Source organism: Entamoeba dispar, genomic scaffold (genome assembly GCF_000209125.1).
Source record: "Entamoeba dispar SAW760 scf_1105229457871 genomic scaffold, whole genome shotgun sequence".
Taxonomy (NCBI): Eukaryota; Evosea; order Mastigamoebida; family Endamoebidae; genus Entamoeba; species Entamoeba dispar.
In genome coordinates, this window is record NW_001852909.1 from 1,496 (window position 1) to 20,363 (window position 18,868).

Genomic DNA, 18,868 nt, shown 5'->3' on the forward strand with positions numbered 1-18,868 from the left:
ATAAGTTTAATGGACGAATATGTTATTGAATTAATCAGAACAGTAATGTACTATTGTACAAGAGAAAGTGAAATAGGAAATAACATAATAGATAGATGGTATTCCAAGAAAGGAATATGGAATAGAATTAAAAAAGCCCTAGGTCATAAAATCCCAGAAACGAAAATAGAAGAAATAATAAATGAAGTGAAAATAAAAAAGAAAAAGAGGTAGTAGAAAAAATAAAGAAAATAATGACCGACCAATACATCAAAAAATGGAAATCAAACAAGTGGATATTTTAGAAGATGGTTCGACTCAAAACCTGTAGATAAAACTACTACAATAAATGCATGGAAGTCCATCAATATAAAGAAAAATGCATTTCTCCAATTAACTAAAATGCAAGATGGAGCAATATTCAATATGTACAGAAAAGATAAAATATTAAAAAATGAATAAAATACTATCCACTTTGTAAATACAAGATATCCACAGTAGAACACATTCTACTATCTTGTATTTGTCATAAGAAATCACAAATTGAGAAACATGACCATATTGGCATTATCATATGGGAGGGGTTAATAAGAAAATACACAGGAAATAAACAATACAAGAAACCCCCATATGAAACAGTGTTCCAGTACAATGACATCACTATGATATTGAACAAACAAATAATGCCAAAAAGTGATGGACTATATCATAAAAGACCAGATATATGTACTAGATAAAAAGAATAAAACTGGTCTAATAATTGATATGACTATTGTGGCAGATCATAATATTAATGGAGGGTATTGGAAGAAAAGAAATATGTACAAGGAATTGAAAAATAGGCTAATGAAAATAGAGAAATTAAAGGATGTCAAAATAATTCCAGTAGTAATTTCGATTAATGGGCTAGTAAATTTTGAAAGTATTAAAATAATTAAACAATTAAAAACCGAAATTGACATCACTAAAGAAATCAAAAACGTTGTAATTAAAAACATGATGGACGTCATGGAACACTGTTTCTACCACAACCAAACATATGTTGTTGAATTATATGACGAAGACTCATTGACGGGATTAGTCTCCCTTGAGCTAGAAATAATAGACATAAGTTCTATTAATACTTAATTAACTACTTTTATTTTTGTTAACCATTATGAAACTTTGATACTGTAAAGAATAACATGAAACACCAAAAAATTTAATATTGTGGGTTGTGTAAAACAATAAACTCTTACAAAAATCATTAAATAAAAAGGTTTTTTGTGAATTACCTTACAAAGTATTATCAATGTAATTCAGTATCACAATAACACCAAATAGCACTTTGTTAATTGTTGGTATTTTTCAAATACTCTTGTCTCATATTTGTGTTGGTGAATATTGGTATGTTAATAAATTATTTCTCATAACATAATTATGTGATTTATTTTTGTTGTTATTCTAATTAGGAAAAAATCAAGAATTAAATGGTTATTTTTTTTGTCAATACTTATGTTCAAATTATATTTAGTTAATTGTTATATAATGGATATATGATAAAAATATCAAACAAATAAAAACAGTACAAGAAAGAGAAAACACTCAGTTGTCATTATATTAAAAAAATGAGTAAGTTGATACATTGAAGATACTGATTTTTAATACAATAAAAGAATAAACTTAAAATAAAAGAATAATAAGATTATTAAAAGAAAATAAATTGATAAAAAATTAAATTATAAAACTAATGAAAACATTTGAGTTCGAACTTATGAATTTATTTTCAATGGAATCAGAAAGATTAACTGAAAAGAAATTAGAATTTGGAGCAGGGCAATATGAATACACTATTCAATTTAATATTTCAAAGAAAAGTGGGTCTTTGTTAGATGATTTATTTGTTGTTATGTCATACAAAAATACAAAAAGTGGATTTATGAATGAGTATCAAGGTTCAATGAAAGTATTTTCTGCGTTAGAAGGATTAAACAAATTAACTCAAATTGTTGAATGTAAAGAAACTGAAGAAAGTGGATATCTTGTCTCCTTTGAATACGGTGGAGGAATTATGCAAATCCTTCTTAAAAAAACAAAGGGTGTTGAAATTGAAAAAAGGAAGAAACAACAAATAAAAGATACACCATTTGTAGAAAATTCACAAGAACTAACAACAACTAAAGAAGAGCTGAAAAAAAATTTATTAGAAACAAAAATAGAAGTTATGATAAATAATTTTAACATAATGCAAGAACAATGGGCACAAAAAATTACTGAAAGTGATAAAAAAGAAAAAGAATTACAAAAGGAAATTAATGAAATTAAAGAGTTAAAAGAATTAAATGAAAGATTATTAAAAGAAAAAGGGGAGTGGTATGAAGAACAGCAAAAACTTATCATTTGGAAAGAACAAAAAGAAGAAGAAATTAAAAAACTAAAAGAAGAAATTGGTATTTTAAAAAGTTTAAAATCATCAGACAATAACAACGAAGAAAATGAAATAATAATTTCAAAAGAAGAATACGAAGAGCTTAAAAAACGAATAGAAGAATTAGAAATAAAATGTAATTTCAAAGAAGAATTAGAAAATTTAAAGAAAAGAGTTGAAGAAGTAGAAAAGACAATCAATAAAATAGATATTAATATATTAAACGATAATATTAATGAAATCAATAAGCAAAATGAAGAATTAAATGAAAAAGTAAATGAATTAAAAGAAGAAAAAATGAAAAATGAAAATAGTATTGAAAAGAGTAAACAACAAGAAGAATTAAAAGTGCTTAATGAATTAATTAGAGAATTACAAGAAACTATAAGTAGTGTTGAGGAGAACCAAATCAAAAATGAAACAGAAATTAAAGAAATTAAAGAAGAAAAGAATCAAATAATACAATTAATTGAAAAAAAAGAAAAGAAAAATAAAATTCCAAGAGTCATGACATGTACTGAAGAAGTTATTGAAATTTGTCAAATAGTAAAAGAAAATAAAAAAGAAAAAAAGTGTCTTGTTATTTGTCAACAACAAACAAATGAAATTATTATAAGTGTTATTATTGGAGAAGAACTATTTGAAGGAATTTATCATTGCACTATTCATAATATACCATTTAATATTTTAGGCCAAATAATTGAATTAGCAGAAATTACAAAAGAAAAAGACAAAGTTTATGTTGAATATAATCAAAATAAAATTGAATTAGGTTTAGAAAATCAAATAGAAGTATGGCCAAGAATTGTTAAAATATATCATTATATTGGAAATGAATCTGATATTCTTTTAGATGGTACATTTGAATATACTGAAGAAATAAAAGATAATAATTATCGATTAAAATTAGTTGGAGATAAAGAAAAAGAAGAAGAACTGCAACAACAAATAAAAGAAGAACCACAACAAGAAAAAGAAGAAGAGATATCTCAATCACCATCTTCTTCTTCAGATAAAACAGATAAGGACAGCGCTGAACTTATTAAAGAAATTCAAGATAAAGTAAAAGAGACATCAATTAGTCAACCTAAAAAAATAAAGAAATCCAAAACTGTTTTTGTATATTCATCATTACCAACACAGTTCCAAGGAAGAAGAATACAACAACTAGGAAAGAAAGTACCACACTATAAATTTACAGATTTTTGGAATGGATATGGAAGTTGCATTACTCCAGATAAAATTGTGTTGTATTATATTTATGAAAAAGAAGAGTGTGACTATCAAAGTGATTTAGAGGCATTAAAAATTGTCTATCCAAGCATTCCAATAATTACTGTTATTTTAAATTATCCGGAATATTGTCTTGCACCACCTAAAACTAATGAAGAAGATGTGTTTGTTATTGACGTTATTTCTAATATTTTAGAAGACGGAGGGATGTTACTTCAATTTATAAATGAACTCACTAAAGATGAGTAAAGGAAAGAAAATAATAATAATACTTAATCAAAGAATTTTGTTCACTTAATTGTTAACTTGTTTACTAACAAATAATAAAAATAAAATTTAAAAAGTTATAAAGGAATAATAATGAGTTAAAACAATTTATAAATTAAATAAACTTTTCTTTCAAAGAAAGTATTTGAGATCTAAGTCTTTCATTTTGTTTTTGAATGATTTGGATTTGTTTCATAATTTCAGAATTTTCTTTTACTAATGCTTTTTCTCTTTCAGTCATCCAACCAGTAAATTCATCAGTAATATAACAAACACTACAACTTGCATTTGTATTTGTTTTTCCTTTAACAACTTGAAATACTTCATCAAAATCATTTGGATAAAATTTACTTATTAATTTCATTTCTTGACGAATAATACTAACCAAACTAACCAAACTTTTTTCTTGATTTAAAGCACTAATACCTCTTATTGATGTACTAAAAGAAGTAGGACCAGTTATAACACTAATTAATGTTCTTTCTATAAAATGAATAAATTCTGAACAAAATTGTTTTTCTTTAGGTATTGGAGAATAAAGAATTAAATGATCTCGTTTTGTTGTTTCAGTAACTACTTTTTGAATTTCAACTAATAACGATGGGTAAGTAGCAAATGGAATAAATAAATATCGAAGATATAATAATGTAGAAATTGTTCTAATTGCCTGTTGTTCTCCTCTGTTTGATTTTACTTTAAAAAAGATGTTTTTTATTATTTCACGAAGATGAGCAGGAAAGAGTCTTTTTGATTGTTCTAACAATTTAACATAATGTCTCATTCCTTCTCTAAAGCATGAACGATATCCCTCACTTTCTTTTGGTAAAGAAAATCCATCAAGATAATGTTTATTAGTTTTTAATAATTCTATAAATTGTAATGTTGAAGAAGCAAGAAATTCAGAACAATAACGACGTAAATACTCAGCATAAATTTTAGTAAACAATGTGTTTCCTCGAAATATTTGATTATTTATATTACAGCCATCAATTTCGTCATACGCTAAATTAGTAAGAAGATCAATAAGTTTTCCTCGAGATGAATAAAATTCTAATAAAACTTTAATATGATAAGGGTTTCCATCATTTTTTATTAACTAAAAAGGTATTAGTTTAAAAAGAAATAAAAATATAATTTGATTCAAATCATAAATCCTTTATTTTGGTTTAATTGAATGTTTTGAGAAATATTAAAAAAAAAAACAAACAGCAGTACAATAAGAATTTAATAACAGAGATGGAAAGTTAAATAAAAATTTACGCATCTCTTCTTCTTGTGATTTTTTTGAGTTTCCTCTATATGGAGTTGTAAATACAGTATATGAATCGTCTGGTAATACTGAAAAATTGAGTATGTCTGTACTTGAATAACGAAATGTCCCTTGAGAAGGAGTGGTTGAATAAGGATCAGGAGTTTTACAACTATCAGAAAAGAGTTGTTCGTTTAAAGAATAAATGGAATTCTTTCTTTTATCTCTTTTAGAGACTTGAGGTAAGAAAACGTCGGACATCTGATAATTTTGAGATGGCTTATTGAAATTACAATCAGGGCACTTCTTCAAAATATGAAAGAAAAAAAACAACCTAAACAGACAAAAATGATTCAAATCTTATTTTAAAAAAATTATCAATAATACCTTAACAATTTATTTCATTTAGAGACTCATTTTTTAAAAATAATTTAATGAATTTTGTATATAACCTATTATTTTTAAATAATTAAAATAATTAATTGATATCTCTTAAAAACGAAGGTTGAACCTTCATTATCATCACTGCTCCTACACAAAGGAATGACTGCGCAAAATAATACGTTATCATACACCCAAACCTTTTTAATGACGATGGTCTATTAAAAACCATTTGAAATAAAATTAAATCACTAAGAACAAAATAGAAGTACCCAATTGAACAAAGGAAACGGGATAATAAGTTGTATTGATTTGAATTAAATGCGAAATGTAAAGATGAATAAAATGCAATAACAATAATCGTAGCATAAAACAAACACCCTGCTTTTAAAGGAAGTTGTATTTTGAAAGAAAGGGTTGATAACAAGAAAAAAACAAAAACAACACATGTCAACAAAAATGGAATAATGAAAGAGCCAATATCAATACCCTATAACAATGATTTCAACGAATCACACAAAAAAATATTGAACTTTTTAACAAACTGGAGAATAACTAAAAAACCCTAATGTGTTAAAGCAATGAGCAATAATAAAAGAAAATGTCCCAATAAGAAAACAAAATTGAGAAGAAGAATATTCTAACATAAAATCACCCAAACAACTCCACACTAACCCAATCATCATATAAACTTCAAATGATGTGGAATATTGAATACTAATGAAAAGAATATCAAAAATAATTGGAAGTGATTTTATTGAAGACCGTAATATTGGATATTCTTTAATTGATTTATTAAATAAAAATATTAATGCAAAGACCCATCCAATCAATATAAGAAGAAGTTGCATTAGAACTAAAAATTACCAATTAACGTTAAATTAAAGTTTTGTTTTTTCATTTATTTGAAGAGAAATTAATATGGTAACTAATCTATAAATATATTATATAAAACCCATAATTTATTTTATTTATTTTTATTTTTTAATATTTATAAAATAAAATATAAGTTATAGAAATAATATGATGATGAAAAGAGTCTCTGAACAACTATGAAGACAAAATCTTTCGCTCCTATCTGATTGTTTCTTTTTCATTTTTATAAAATAAATTTTATTTTTATTATTTTAATATTTTCCTAAATAAAAGTTATTAAAAACAATTTTTTTATTAAAAAGAGAAAAAATCTTTTTTTTGATATTGTTTAGATTATTCTCTTTTTGTACTTAAATCTCCAAATCTTTTTTTCCGTGAACTAAAAAATAATTTTAAAAAAAGATTAATTTTTTAATAAAAGATAAGTAAAATAATGATTTAATTTTTGAGAAGTTCTTGAGACCAAATATAGAGAAAAAAGGAAAGCAGTTCACAAGACGTCGATCTTATAAACGAGTCTCACAATCTTAAAATTAACAGATTAATGGAAAAGAAACGTAATTCAGCTGTTGATGGTCCTTTATCATCTTCAATGATTTTAGCTGCTGATAAGACACAATATGAAATGGCAACTGAAGACTATGAAAATACTATATTAGTATTATTAAAGAGTAGATTATTATTAAAGAAAATTATTGAACAAAAAATGTATCAAGACCGTATTAAGAGAGGTAACTTAACTGCTAAAGAAATTTCTGACCTTTTGAAAAATCAAGGTGAAGAAGAAGATGAAGATTTCATCTTAAAAATTACTGATCTTAGAAGAACATTATTGAATGAAATTAGAAAGAATGCAGGACTTGAAAAAGATATTCAAGACATGGAAATGAGAATTACTTTATTAGTTCAAAATGCTGGTGCTGTATTAACTAAAGAAAAGAAAAAGAAGAAGAAGGTTGCTGAAAATGCCCAAGTCAAAGAAACTATTTCAAATGATAAACTTCAGTTATATGGTAATTTGTTTTATTTACTTCAATCTGATCCAGTCTATGTAGCTCGTTTAATCAACTGTATTTCACAAACTGAATCTGATGTTAGAGAAATTGTAGACTCAATTATTTTGACATTGTATGGTAATGCTATGTCAGATAGAGAAGATTATTTGATTTTAAGTGCTATTAAATTGGCTTTAGAACAACAAATGTCTACATTGACATCTCTTTGGACAGCCATTCAAGACCAATCAGTTATTCCTCAAATGATTATTGCCTATACTAAAAGAACACAAGGAAAAACATTTTTAAATGAAGTATTTGGTCCATGTATGCAAAGATTTAATAGAGAATTTCCAAGTCATAGAAAATTAAATCTTGATGGAAAGAAAATTTTAGATGAATTAATCAATGAAACAGAACAAGCTACTGGAGTTAAATCTAATTTAAGAAATGTTCCAGTTGATAAAATTCAAGATGAACCAGAAATTAAGAAAATTATTTCTGAAAGAGTTACATCATTAAAAGAAGGTTGTAACATCTTCTATGATACTATTATTTCTGCAATTAATAAATACCCATATGGTTTAAGATATTTGTGTAAAGTTATTAATGAGAATTCAATGGAAGCATTCCCTAATACTACAGAAGCAGAATTATTATCATATACAGGTTATTTCATGTTCTATAGATTTGTTGGTAATTATATTGCATCATCATCAAATGAAACTCAACAAGGATTTGATGCCATTCAAAATATTTTGTTAATTAATAAGATTCTTCAACAATTATTCCAACAACAAAGTCCATTCCCAGTTAATGACACTAATAAATGGATGGTTCCAATGAATGATTGGATTTCTGAACGTTGTGAAGCTGTTAAAGTCTTCTTAAAAGAATTTACTGATGTAGAACCACCAGAACAAAAAATGCAAATTGATAAATATATGGCTTTAATTCAAGACGTTAAACCTACTATTCTCATTGAACCAACAGAAATTTCTATGTTCCATACAGAAATTAGAGATCATTTAGATGATCTTGCACCAAATAAAGAAGATCCTTTACATAGAATTATTGATGAATTAGGTGATGTCGAACAATATAACTCTAACGAAACTGTTACACTTACACTTACTCCAAAATATATTTCACAATCACTTGAAGATGAAGACCAAACTCTTTATAATAGAACTAAGAGTTTAATGCTTGGATTCTTTAAAGTTATTGCTAATTCTGATGCACAACCAGTCACTCTTGAAGATGTATTATCTGAAACAGAAAAAATTGCTAAACAAAAGAATAATGAAACAGCATTAAAAAATATCGAAGAAGTGAAAAAGAATATAAAAACTCTTGAAGAGAAAAATTTAGTTTCTAAAGAAGATGGATACAAAACATTACTTAAAGATGTTGCATTAGAAATTGCTAATAGAGCTGAAATTAAAGAACAACAACAAAAAGAATTAACTCGTCTTGAAGTTAGCATTAAAGCTACCTTAAAGAAACAAAAAGAACTTCAAGATGTTTTAGCATCATACAAAGATTATTGTCAAACTTGTGTCCAAAGAGTCTTCCAAGGAAAGGGAAAGAAAGGAAAGAAAACAACAGAAGGTAAATTATTTAAACCTAAAGAATATTCATACAATGATTTGGTTAAAAAGGGTGTTATTGTTTCATCTGTTATTCCTAAAGGAATGAGAAAAATGACAAAAATTATTATCTCTTCTGAAGAAGTTGGTGTATTTAATGTCCAAGTTAAATTACCAGCTATTGCTTCAGAAAATGTTGATATTAAATTAGAAGAATTACTTGAAATGAGGGCTAAAGGAACAAGGACGTTAGACATTAATTCACAAATGGAATTAGATGTTAATATGACTATTTATGTCATGAACCAATTAATTGCAAAATGAATTTAATTTCGTTTTTTTTACTTTTTTGTATTATTATTTATTTATTTCATTTAATTTTCAAGTGAATTATTATTAAAAACATTTTAAAATACTTTTATTACTTTTAACTAAGTACTAAGAAGTTTACTGTACTTTTTAAATTAAAATGATTAACAGAAACTTGAAACTTAAAGAACACTTTAAAAAATAGAGTTTTCTCAAGACCACAATAAATAAAATTTATTTAATTCATGAACAAAATAAAATAATAATTTGTTAAAATTGGTTGATGTATTTAATTACAGTTTCTTTGAAAACAAAAAATAAATCAGCCAAAGGAATGAAATAAAAAATAAAGATTATAAATAACTAAATGTAATAAAAGTAGGATTTAATAAGATCTTTATAAAATAAAAATAAAGAAAAAAATATATTTTTAATAATTTAATTTTTATAAATATTTTTTCTAAAGATATTAAATAAGTTATTATTAAAACTATTTAATTAATAAGAAAAAGAAATTAAATTATCTTTGTTTATTCAACTTTAACATAAGTACCATTAGCAATTTCCTTTTCTCTTCTAGCTTGGACATTTGGTTCACCAACCATTGATTGTTCAGTTGGAGTATAAACAGGTTCTTTATCAAGATCTCCAACTTTAATTTCTTTAGCATAGTCATGAAGTTTCTCCCAAACTTCTTGAGTGTTTTTCATATATTTAGAATATGTCTTCATGAAACCAGAACAAATTTGACCAAAGTTTGAAGTAATTTCTTCAAGAACTTTCTTAATATCAACACTAAGTTCATCTCTTAAGTACTCCCAAGAATCTCTGGAGTTAGTATAATTAACTTTAAGATCACTTAATCCGACTTGTTTATTTTCTGGCTTCTTAAGCATATCATGATAAGCGTGTTCAGCCTTTTCCATTGCTTTACCTCTTTCATCTAAAATCTTAACTCTCTTTTCTAAGACTGTAACTGTTTCTAAATACATTTTCAATGGTTTCATAACCTTCTTTTGTAATTTTTCTTCATATTTCTTTGCTTTTTCATCATTTTCTTCAATAATTTTAATAGACTCGTTAAATGGATTTGGATCACATGTAATTACATCAGCACAAAGCTTAAGTGCCTTCTTATGTTCATCATATTGTTCTTTAGCATCTTTACCTAATTTCTCAAACTTTTCTTGAGCTTTTTTAATCTTAGTACATAAAGCAAGAAGATCTTTTTTATCTTTTTCAATTTGTTCACATATTACATCTTTAGGCTTTCCTTTAAGATCATTTGAGACGTTTTTAATTCCGTCATTAAGTTTTGAAGTCATCTTCTTAAACATGATTGTCTTTTCTCTTTAGATAAAAGTTCCTCGAAAACGATCCTTTAAATAGTTTAATACTTTTTTCTACAATCTTCTCTTTAGGAGACGTGTCGATGATTAGTGTTGTATTGTTCTCAAGTTCTACTGTTAGTTCTTTCGTTTTTAGTTTCTACTATATATAGTTACATTCTTAATAAAAAAAAACTAAAAATATTATTTTTAAAAATAGGATTATAAAATCATTTTTTCAATTCAATTTATTCAAAAAAAAAAGGAAAAAAATAAAAAAAAAAGGAAAAAAGAAAATGTCAAAGAAATTGTACAACCAATTTCTTGAAGATTATATTTCTACAGTCCTTTATCAAAGTCACATTTATCCAGATTGTATGTTATTACTATTATCTGTTTATATTTTCTAGTAAATGACAAATAATAAAATAGATTGTTTTAAAAGAGTTCAACTACAAGAAACAGTTGCAGTTTATCGTCCAATTTCTCTTTTATTAAAACGATATATAGAACAAGTGGTTTCTTTGTTACCACAGTTTCAAGCATTAAAAATTCAAATTCAAAAATTACCTACATTGACTCCAATTTATGAATGGTTTTTACTTAATACTTTTTCAATAGAACATTCAAACTCTGTTTTTGAATCAATTCTTCATCAACGAGTTCTTTGTGATTATGGAACTGTAACTTTTCAAATCTCAGCATTAACCCACCAATCAAACTCAAAATGGAAACCACAGGAAGTAGAATTTTTTGGTGATACTCAAACATTACAACCAATTAATGAATTAGGATGTTGTGTTTTGTTTAGACATTTCTGAGAAATGAAAAAATGTAATAAAAGGAAAAAAAGTATTAAATTAAAACTTTTTAACTTAAAGAATATTAAAATTTTTTTTTGATTACAATAATTATATTTTATTTTTGAGGAAAGAATTTACTCAAATGGTATTTTTAGTTATAATATAATATTTAGATAGAACTAAAAATAAAGAACAACAATTAAAAAAAAAAAAGGATAATATGAATAAAGAGCTTTACTCTTAATGTTGAAATTAATTATAAAAGTTTCAATTGCTTTTCATAATTTTTTTTGTAAAAGAAAAATAAAAAACTTAATTTAAAAACTTAAAAACTATCAAGTTTGATGGAAAAGTATATCGATTGGGTCAATGAACATATCACTAATCCTTCGTTGTACATTTCTTCAATACAGGACATAAGAGAAGGACATGCACTATTAGCTATTATGCAACAAATTACCCATAGTATTGTTAAAACAGATACACCACTTCAAACTGCATTACAACTAGCAGAAAAACACTTTGGAAAATTAGAGGGGTTAAGTATTCAAAAGATAGAAAAAGGTGATGAAAAACAAATTATAGCCTTACTTGGGTTTTTAATGAAAAAAGAAAAGAGTACAATAAGAAAACTTTCTGACACAATGTATAAAAGTGAAATAATGAATCAGTCATTTAGAAGAAGGGCTTTTACAGTTAAAAAAGATGGAAAAACAGTAGGAGTTGTAAGAAATGAACCTATTATTAATACATTAGTAGAAAATAAAGAAACGGTCCAACCTAAAATTACAGCTAGACCTATTAGACATAATGTTAAACCTCTTAATTTAAAACCAATTGTTCAAGAAGAAACAAATAAGGAAAAACAAAAAGAAACAGAAATAAATGTTTCACAAGAACTCATAGTTTCAGAACCCTCTCAAATAAAAAAAACGGAAATACCACCAACACCAACAAAAGAGGCAACACCAGAATTAATTACTTCTGAAAGAAAAGAACGTAGAGAAAAGAAAAGACAACAAATTGAAAAAGAAAAAGAAAAATTAAGAAAGATGGAAGAAAGTAGAAAAGAAAGAACAATGAAAAAAGAAGAATTAAAAAGAATGAAAGAACAAATGATTATCGAACATTCAAATTCACCTCAAAAAGAAGTTGATAATTCACTTTTAACTAGTCCTGAACCAGAAATTGAAAAAGAAGAAACTATTGAAGAAGTATTTAGAGGAGTATTTATGTTAGAAGGAAAATATTATATTGTTGATGAAGAAGGGGATGGTGGAGAATTAGTTGAATATGTTTGTGAACATTATAATGAAATGGTTACATCATGTGCACGTAGTTTAATAGTTTCATATCAGTATAATGAAGAATTAGAACGTCAACAAGAAAAAATGAAAACATTAGATTCACGTGCAACAAAAGAATGTCTTAATTCTATTATTGCAATACAAACAAAGATTAGATGTAGAAATGCTAGACATTTACCAGAAATTCGAGGAATGAAAGAACGAAAGAATTTAGTAAAAGAATTAATTGAAAGTGAACATAAATATGTAGATAATTTAAAAATATTAAAAGAGTATTATCTTGAAAAAATACTTGAAGAAAGAGAAGATAAAACTATTAGAAATTGTTTTAAAAATTTAGAAATGATTGTTAAATATAATGTAATTCTATTAAAAGATCTTGATGATATGTCAAAGAAATGTGTTTATGGAGAAGGTGTATCTACAGTATTTAAAAAGTTTACTGGATTTTTAAAATGTTATACTGTTTATGTTAATTCATATGACACAACTAATGATTACTTTGTTAATTTAAATTCAAAGAATAAAAGATTTATGGATTTATTAAAAAAGTTAAGTCTTCAAAAAGAAGTAAAGAATTTAAATATCTTTTCATATTTAATTCTTCCAATTCAACGAGTTCCACGATATGAATTATTTATAAGAGGAGTATTAAAAGTTCTTCCTAGAACCCACAAAGAATATAAAGGGCTTCAAGACTTAATGAATGAAATTAAAAAGATTGGGGATTATTTAAATGAAAGAAGAAGAGAATCAGAAAATAAACAATTACTAATGAAATTTAAACATCATTTAGAAATAAAAAAATTTGATTTGATGGATGATGATAAAAGAAGACTTGTTAAATATGGAGCTATTCAAAGTAAGGAATATGGGTTATTAGTTATTTTCTTATTGAGTGATGTATTACTTGTTCATAGAGCAAAACAAGAAGTAAAAGATGTTGACGTTTTATTAGAAAAAAATAAACTTAAAATTAAAGATATTATTCCATTATTTGGAATAGGTATTTACAGTGAAGGAGACAATGCATTTAGTGTTGTTTCTAAAAAAATGATATTTACTTTCATTGCAGAAAATGAAGAAGAAAAAGAAGATTGGATGATGGCATTTGATGATATTTTATCAAGAGAACATAATAGTGCTATGTCAAGATTAAACACTATTAGACAATCTGAAAATGTTAAGTCAAATAAAGTTGATGATATCTTTTATCAAGGTTATCTTAAAATGTCATTAAAAATGTTTGAAAAATATGTAGGTGGTATTGTAACATTTAATACAAATGTAGATTTAACGAAGAAAAAATTAGATGGAAGTCCTAATCTTGATAAAAAAAATAGTCCAATGCAAACACCTAGAAAGGTAGCAGCTACACAAATGTTATTAAGTCCACGATTAAATTCATCATTTAGATCACCAAGATCAGTTAGAGTAAATAATGATCATGAAGAAGAAAAAGATAGGTATTGTGTTATTGATGGAGAAGAACTTATTGTTTATAACTCAGTAAAAGATTCTTTAAAGAAAGAGAATTGGCATATGAAAGTAATATTAAGTGGTGTATCTGTTGAAGCTGTTGTTGCAATTAATAATCCAGCTGCATTTCAAATTAATATTAGTGGTAAAACTACTTTTGTAACTGCACCATCAAGTGAAGACAAATGGAAATGGCTTACAGTTTTCCGTGATGCATTTTATCATTCTGCAAAAGATAAGTTGATTGAACTTAAAATTCTTCAACCAAAACAAGATATTGTTTTTTGTTATCCTCCACCGCCAATTTTTATTGCAGAGAGAGGGCAATTTAGTAATTATTTAGATATGTTATTAAGTATTCCTACTAATTCTGTTTGTGCCGATTGTGGAGATCGTAAAATTGTTTGTGCTGATATAACGTATGGAGTATTTTTATGTAGAGACTGTTCTAATTGTCATAAAAATCAATTAAAATCAACCATTGTCTTCATTAAAAACTTGTATGTCAAAAGTTCTTTCTATGAACTTAGAATATTTAAAGAACGTGGAAATCTTCTTATGAATGAACTTGCTGATATGAAATCTCCTGACGTTGTTTCTAAACAAAATAAATCTGATTTACTTAATTCCCTTTATTTACGTCAAGAATTCCTTCCTTTAAAATATAAAGACCTTCCAACGTATCAATAATTTAAATCCATTTTTTTTTTTTTTAATTAACACTTTTTTTTAAATTAAACCAAAAAAGAAATCTAATAACAACCATTAATCATCGTTTACTAAAAGACTTAAGTCAGTTGTTTCTGATTCAAAGAAAGGGACTGAATTATCACTTGAATGTAGAGATTGGTTTGGAAGATAATACAGTAATAAAGAACCAAATACAGTTGAAAGAAGTAATAAACAATACTTGAGGATTGAAAAAATATTTTTATTAAATGGGAATGAATTGTAGATTCCATAAATCATTAATAAAATTGAAAGACTAAATCCCCACAAAAGAAATAATCTTTTTAAATGGGTTGTTGTAATTTCTAGTGAATAAGAGAATACAAGAATAAGAATTGAAAAAGAATAGAAAAAGAAAATAAGTATATAACAGGATGGTAAAAGAACAATAGTAAGAGTTGCAAATATTCTTAAAAATGATGAAATAACAAATAAGTTATGAGTAATTGATAATTGTATTGAATGAGAAGAATTTTTAAATGTAAATAAACGTTGGAAAAGAAGAGTATTGTAAATTAATTCATTAAATAATTGATGATATAAGAAGTACTTAAATGAATAAGGGAGAATCAAGTTGAAAAAAATTGAAATATAATATACAATATGAAAGATAAAACAACTAACTGAAGAAAATGTTAATAATGGTAAAAGCGTTATTATTAATATTGGAATTGGTAATATTTTATAAAAAATCTTGGGTACAGTAAGAAGTGGGATGGAAATAATGAATAAAAGAATAAATAATTTTACTATATATGAAGAATAAGGTAATCGAGATATTCTTGTAATAAACTGTTCAAGTAACATCAATTTTGTTCTTTTTAAGTTCTTTTTAAATAAATGGAGAAAAAATTTTTCGAGATTATAATCGAAAGGAATAGACAAGTAATAATGAAATATTTAAGAACAAAAATTAATAAAATCTTTACTTTATTATGCAACAACCTCTTTTGAATTATCTGAAAATGATTCAAAATACATCTCTCAAACAAATTCCTATTCGTACTTCAATAAATAACTATTCATCATTCACTGAATTGAAACGAGAATTAGAATTAAAAGAAACTCAATTGAAAGACTTGCAAAAACGGATTAGTGTCTTAGAAAAAATCGATTATATTGACTCATTATTATCTTCATCAATGAAATTAGAATAAAAAGAATGTTAAATTGAATTTTGTTTTTATATAAAATAACAAATTATAATCCAAAAAAAAAGAAATATCTTTTTTATAGTTTGCCTATCATTTGAATCGTTTTGAATAGTCAAATAGGAACTTCCCTTAAAAAAAGGAATTTAAAAATAAGAATAAAGAACAAAAATCAGTTAAAATGTTCTTTCTATGTTTATTACTTTCTATTACCTGGGGGAAAATAGTTCAAAAATCAGAGTTGAAAAAAGATAGTTGTGATAGTAGATCGCCGGTTGTGTTAATTCCTGGATTAATGGCATCCATTATTGAAGCAAAAATAAATGTTGCCGATGATTATCAACCATGGCCAAAATCAGGGAAATGTGAGAAAAATAAAGATTGGTTTAGGGCATGGGTTAATGTAGATATTACGGTTCCATGGAAAAGTGAATGTTATATCAATTATTTAAGTGGAATATGGAATAATCAAACTAACAAGTTAGAAACTATCCCTGGCATTGATTTAAGAACACCAAAATTTGGGTCAACTTATGCATGTGATCAATTAGACCCAGTGTTTTTAATTGGTTCTTTTACTAATTCATTTCACAAAATTATTGAGCACTTGAAAAGTGTAGGATATAAAGATCAAGTTGATATGTTGGAGCTAGTATGATTGGAGAACAATTGATTTACCAAAACATATTTTGAAGGAGTTAAAGGACTTATTTATGAAGGTTTTAAAAATACTGGGAAGAAAGTTGTTATTATTTCTCATTCTATGGGTGGGTTTGTCTCTTACAAATTATTTGATTACCTTGGAAAAGAATTTTGTGATAAGTACATTCAAAAATGGATTGCAATTTCTGCTCCATTTATTGGAACAGGAGTAGTTCCAAAGCAAATGACAGTTGGAGAAAATTTAGGACTTCCAATTAAAGCAGAATATGCACGAGATCTTTCTAGATCAATTGAATCAGTGTTAGCGTTATCTCCAAATGAAGAAAAATGGAATGATGATATTCTTGTTAGAATTAAAAGTAATGGAAAAACTTATACTGCTAAACAACTGAGGGAGTTATACAAACAAATTCCAGAATTAAAAGACAAAACTGATTTTATTTTAGATACTGAAATAACATCATTATATAAGAAATGGAATTGGACTATTCCAAATGGAGTTAAAATGGATTGTGTTTATTCTCATGGTAAAGAAACTCCTTATTCTATAGAATTTAATACTGATGATTTAACAAAAGATTATACTGTTAATTATTCTGATGGTGATAATTTGGTTAATATTAATTCATTAGAATCATGTAAAATATTTACTGATTCTGTAACTAACCTTGGTAAACATGGGCATTTATTAATTTTAAATTCTAATGATATTTGGAATTATATTAAACCTAAAGTATGTGGTAACTATGATTAAATTGACTTAATAATTCATTGAATGAATAAGTTGTTTCCAAATCTCTTTTACATTTTCATTTTGTAGTTTTTCTACTAATTCTTCAAATAAGATATGGTCAAATTTTGTATATTCTGATCCTTTATTTAATTCTTCTTGTATTAACAAATGAAGATCTTGGCAAAGAAGTTGAAAATTTTTACTATCAATTCTTTTTTTAGAATCAACAATAAAAATATGGTCTATTTTAGGGAAATAATTTTTCCCATATTTTTTGGTTGTATTAATGTTTAATTCAAGATGATATTTACAATTACTATATTGCATCTCTTTTAATAAGCAATCAAGTAAAGCTTTAGTGATTTTAGATTTTGATTCTCTTGATATTGTTTGATTATTTTGAAAGAATAAATTTCTTGATTCTTTTAAGCCATTATAAATTAATAAAAATTGACAAGTGTCTTCTGTTTTTTTATGAGGTTTCTTAATATAAAAAGACCACCCTTTTTGAGTTAACAAGACCATAAGAACTAATTCAGTGAATGTCTTAAGATTAGTCTCTTTCTTCTTATGGATTCTGTTACGTTCGTTATTCATTTAGATTTTATATTAAATGACGAAGGGTTTAAATGCAACAATCTGTCAATAAAAACATAAATAAAGAATCTTACTTTTTTAAATGACATTTGTTGATTCATAACCAAATAATATAATTCTAAAAAAAGAAGATTTATTTATTCATTTTTAATAGAAAATTTAAAATCATTATGATGGATATTTTATGATAGTAAAAATAGTAATAACTCATACTATGATTAATATTGAAGAATTATTAAGAGAGTGGATTTTGGAATAAGACCCCTATAGTTAAAAGGGTTTCAAGCTAAGTTACGATAGAATGAGGCATAACTAAGTCATTAATATTTTAACACTTTTAAGTTATTAATCTGTCAAGAACTATTATGTTTGAAATTTTTTTTCACAAACCATTCTCCAAAATAGTAACTATCTTCCAATTAATGATTTAAATTAAACACAAAATTACTAAAAAACAAAAAAATAATAACCAGAATGAAGTTTAATCAGAAATGACTTTTATTAATGGCTCAACTCTTGGAGAATAGTATCTGGTATATTCAAGAATTTTTTTTTGGACGAATTTCTTCCATATTAACTATTTACTACCCTGTAATAAATAAAAGATAAAAGAGTCAAGGATAATACGTAAAATAAAAATATAAACCATAACAACACGTAAAGAGATGATATTTCCTAATACAAAAATTTCTTTTATTATTACCAATACCTTTTAGTGCTACAAGAACTATATTTATCAAAAGTCATTTTAAATTAGAAACCTTCATGAAGTCAAACAACCATAACCAACCTT

General features: G+C 25.4%; 11 protein-coding genes across 11 annotated transcripts, besides 24 other annotated features; 6 read left to right on the forward strand and 5 right to left on the reverse strand.

Annotated features, from left to right (window-relative positions):
- Positions 1–1,119: a repeat region.
- Positions 1,120–1,621: 502 nt separating this feature from the next.
- Positions 1,622–1,698: a microsatellite.
- A 10-nt stretch (positions 1,699–1,708) lies between these two features.
- On the forward strand, positions 1,709–3,868 carry EDI_111770 (synaptonemal complex protein, putative; the record flags this gene model as incomplete). Its single annotated transcript, XM_001733904.1, has 1 exon — positions 1,709–3,868. One exon carries the CDS (start codon positions 1,709–1,711, stop codon positions 3,866–3,868), a length of 2,160 nt encoding a protein of 719 aa, XP_001733956.1.
- Positions 2,588–2,734: a microsatellite.
- Positions 2,799–2,883: a microsatellite.
- Positions 3,299–3,369: a microsatellite.
- Positions 3,869–3,937: 69 nt separating the features above from the next.
- Positions 3,938–4,010: a sequence feature (AT_rich).
- EDI_111780 (uncharacterized protein) lies at positions 4,002–5,396 on the reverse strand (the record flags this gene model as incomplete). The annotated part of the gene is made up of 2 exons (XM_001733905.1): positions 4,002–4,982; positions 5,094–5,396. The coding sequence occupies 2 exons, from the start codon at positions 5,394–5,396 to the stop codon at positions 4,002–4,004; spliced, it is 1,284 nt and encodes a 427-aa protein (XP_001733957.1).
- A 154-nt stretch (positions 5,397–5,550) lies between these two features.
- Positions 5,551–5,619: a sequence feature (AT_rich).
- Positions 5,620–6,052: 433 nt separating this feature from the next.
- On the reverse strand, positions 6,053–6,367 carry EDI_111790 (uncharacterized protein; the record flags this gene model as incomplete). The annotated part of the gene is made up of 1 exon (XM_001733906.1): positions 6,053–6,367. The coding sequence occupies one exon, from the start codon at positions 6,365–6,367 to the stop codon at positions 6,053–6,055; it is 315 nt and encodes a 104-aa protein (XP_001733958.1).
- Positions 6,299–6,329: a sequence feature (AT_rich).
- An 83-nt stretch (positions 6,368–6,450) lies between the features above and the next one.
- Positions 6,451–6,541: a sequence feature (AT_rich).
- Positions 6,542–6,611: 70 nt separating this feature from the next.
- Positions 6,612–6,693: a sequence feature (AT_rich).
- A 79-nt stretch (positions 6,694–6,772) lies between these two features.
- Positions 6,773–6,839: a sequence feature (AT_rich).
- A 97-nt stretch (positions 6,840–6,936) lies between these two features.
- Positions 6,937–9,300, forward strand: EDI_111800 (GTPase-activating protein, putative; the record flags this gene model as incomplete). Its single annotated transcript, XM_001733907.1, has 1 exon — positions 6,937–9,300. The coding sequence occupies one exon, from the start codon at positions 6,937–6,939 to the stop codon at positions 9,298–9,300; it is 2,364 nt and encodes a 787-aa protein (XP_001733959.1).
- Positions 8,963–8,989: a microsatellite.
- Positions 9,301–9,358: a microsatellite.
- Positions 9,359–9,364: 6 nt separating this feature from the next.
- Positions 9,365–9,400: a sequence feature (AT_rich).
- A 107-nt stretch (positions 9,401–9,507) lies between these two features.
- Positions 9,508–9,563: a sequence feature (AT_rich).
- Positions 9,564–9,622: 59 nt separating this feature from the next.
- Positions 9,623–9,809: a sequence feature (AT_rich).
- Positions 9,810–9,815: 6 nt separating this feature from the next.
- On the reverse strand, positions 9,816–10,610 carry EDI_111810 (uncharacterized protein; the record flags this gene model as incomplete). Its single annotated transcript, XM_001733908.1, has 1 exon — positions 9,816–10,610. One exon carries the CDS (start codon positions 10,608–10,610, stop codon positions 9,816–9,818), a length of 795 nt encoding a protein of 264 aa, XP_001733960.1.
- A 184-nt stretch (positions 10,611–10,794) lies between these two features.
- Positions 10,795–10,832: a sequence feature (AT_rich).
- A 35-nt stretch (positions 10,833–10,867) lies between these two features.
- Positions 10,868–10,910: a microsatellite.
- EDI_111820 (uncharacterized protein) lies at positions 10,910–11,434 on the forward strand (the record flags this gene model as incomplete). Its single annotated transcript, XM_001733909.1, has 2 exons — positions 10,910–10,988; positions 11,046–11,434. The coding sequence occupies 2 exons, from the start codon at positions 10,910–10,912 to the stop codon at positions 11,432–11,434; spliced, it is 468 nt and encodes a 155-aa protein (XP_001733961.1).
- Positions 11,435–11,458: 24 nt separating this feature from the next.
- Positions 11,459–11,539: a sequence feature (AT_rich).
- Positions 11,540–11,696: 157 nt separating this feature from the next.
- Positions 11,697–11,748: a sequence feature (AT_rich).
- A 12-nt stretch (positions 11,749–11,760) lies between these two features.
- EDI_111830 (Rho/RAC guanine nucleotide exchange factor, putative) lies at positions 11,761–14,892 on the forward strand (the record flags this gene model as incomplete). Its single annotated transcript, XM_001733910.1, has 1 exon — positions 11,761–14,892. One exon carries the CDS (start codon positions 11,761–11,763, stop codon positions 14,890–14,892), a length of 3,132 nt encoding a protein of 1,043 aa, XP_001733962.1.
- Positions 12,403–12,528: a microsatellite.
- Positions 14,893–14,901: 9 nt separating the features above from the next.
- Positions 14,902–14,941: a sequence feature (AT_rich).
- Positions 14,942–14,967: 26 nt separating this feature from the next.
- On the reverse strand, positions 14,968–15,738 carry EDI_111840 (uncharacterized protein; the record flags this gene model as incomplete). Its single annotated transcript, XM_001733911.1, has 1 exon — positions 14,968–15,738. The coding sequence occupies one exon, from the start codon at positions 15,736–15,738 to the stop codon at positions 14,968–14,970; it is 771 nt and encodes a 256-aa protein (XP_001733963.1).
- A 358-nt stretch (positions 15,739–16,096) lies between these two features.
- Positions 16,097–16,138: a sequence feature (AT_rich).
- A 125-nt stretch (positions 16,139–16,263) lies between these two features.
- EDI_111850 (uncharacterized protein) lies at positions 16,264–16,740 on the forward strand (the record flags this gene model as incomplete). The annotated part of the gene is made up of 1 exon (XM_001733912.1): positions 16,264–16,740. The coding sequence occupies one exon, from the start codon at positions 16,264–16,266 to the stop codon at positions 16,738–16,740; it is 477 nt and encodes a 158-aa protein (XP_001733964.1).
- A 105-nt stretch (positions 16,741–16,845) lies between these two features.
- EDI_111860 (uncharacterized protein) lies at positions 16,846–17,499 on the forward strand (the record flags this gene model as incomplete). The annotated part of the gene is made up of 1 exon (XM_001733913.1): positions 16,846–17,499. The coding sequence occupies one exon, from the start codon at positions 16,846–16,848 to the stop codon at positions 17,497–17,499; it is 654 nt and encodes a 217-aa protein (XP_001733965.1).
- A 6-nt stretch (positions 17,500–17,505) lies between these two features.
- Positions 17,506–18,075, reverse strand: EDI_111870 (uncharacterized protein; the record flags this gene model as incomplete). Its single annotated transcript, XM_001733914.1, has 1 exon — positions 17,506–18,075. The coding sequence occupies one exon, from the start codon at positions 18,073–18,075 to the stop codon at positions 17,506–17,508; it is 570 nt and encodes a 189-aa protein (XP_001733966.1).
- A 105-nt stretch (positions 18,076–18,180) lies between these two features.
- Positions 18,181–18,241: a sequence feature (AT_rich).
- Between the last annotated feature and the right edge of the window lie 627 nt (positions 18,242–18,868).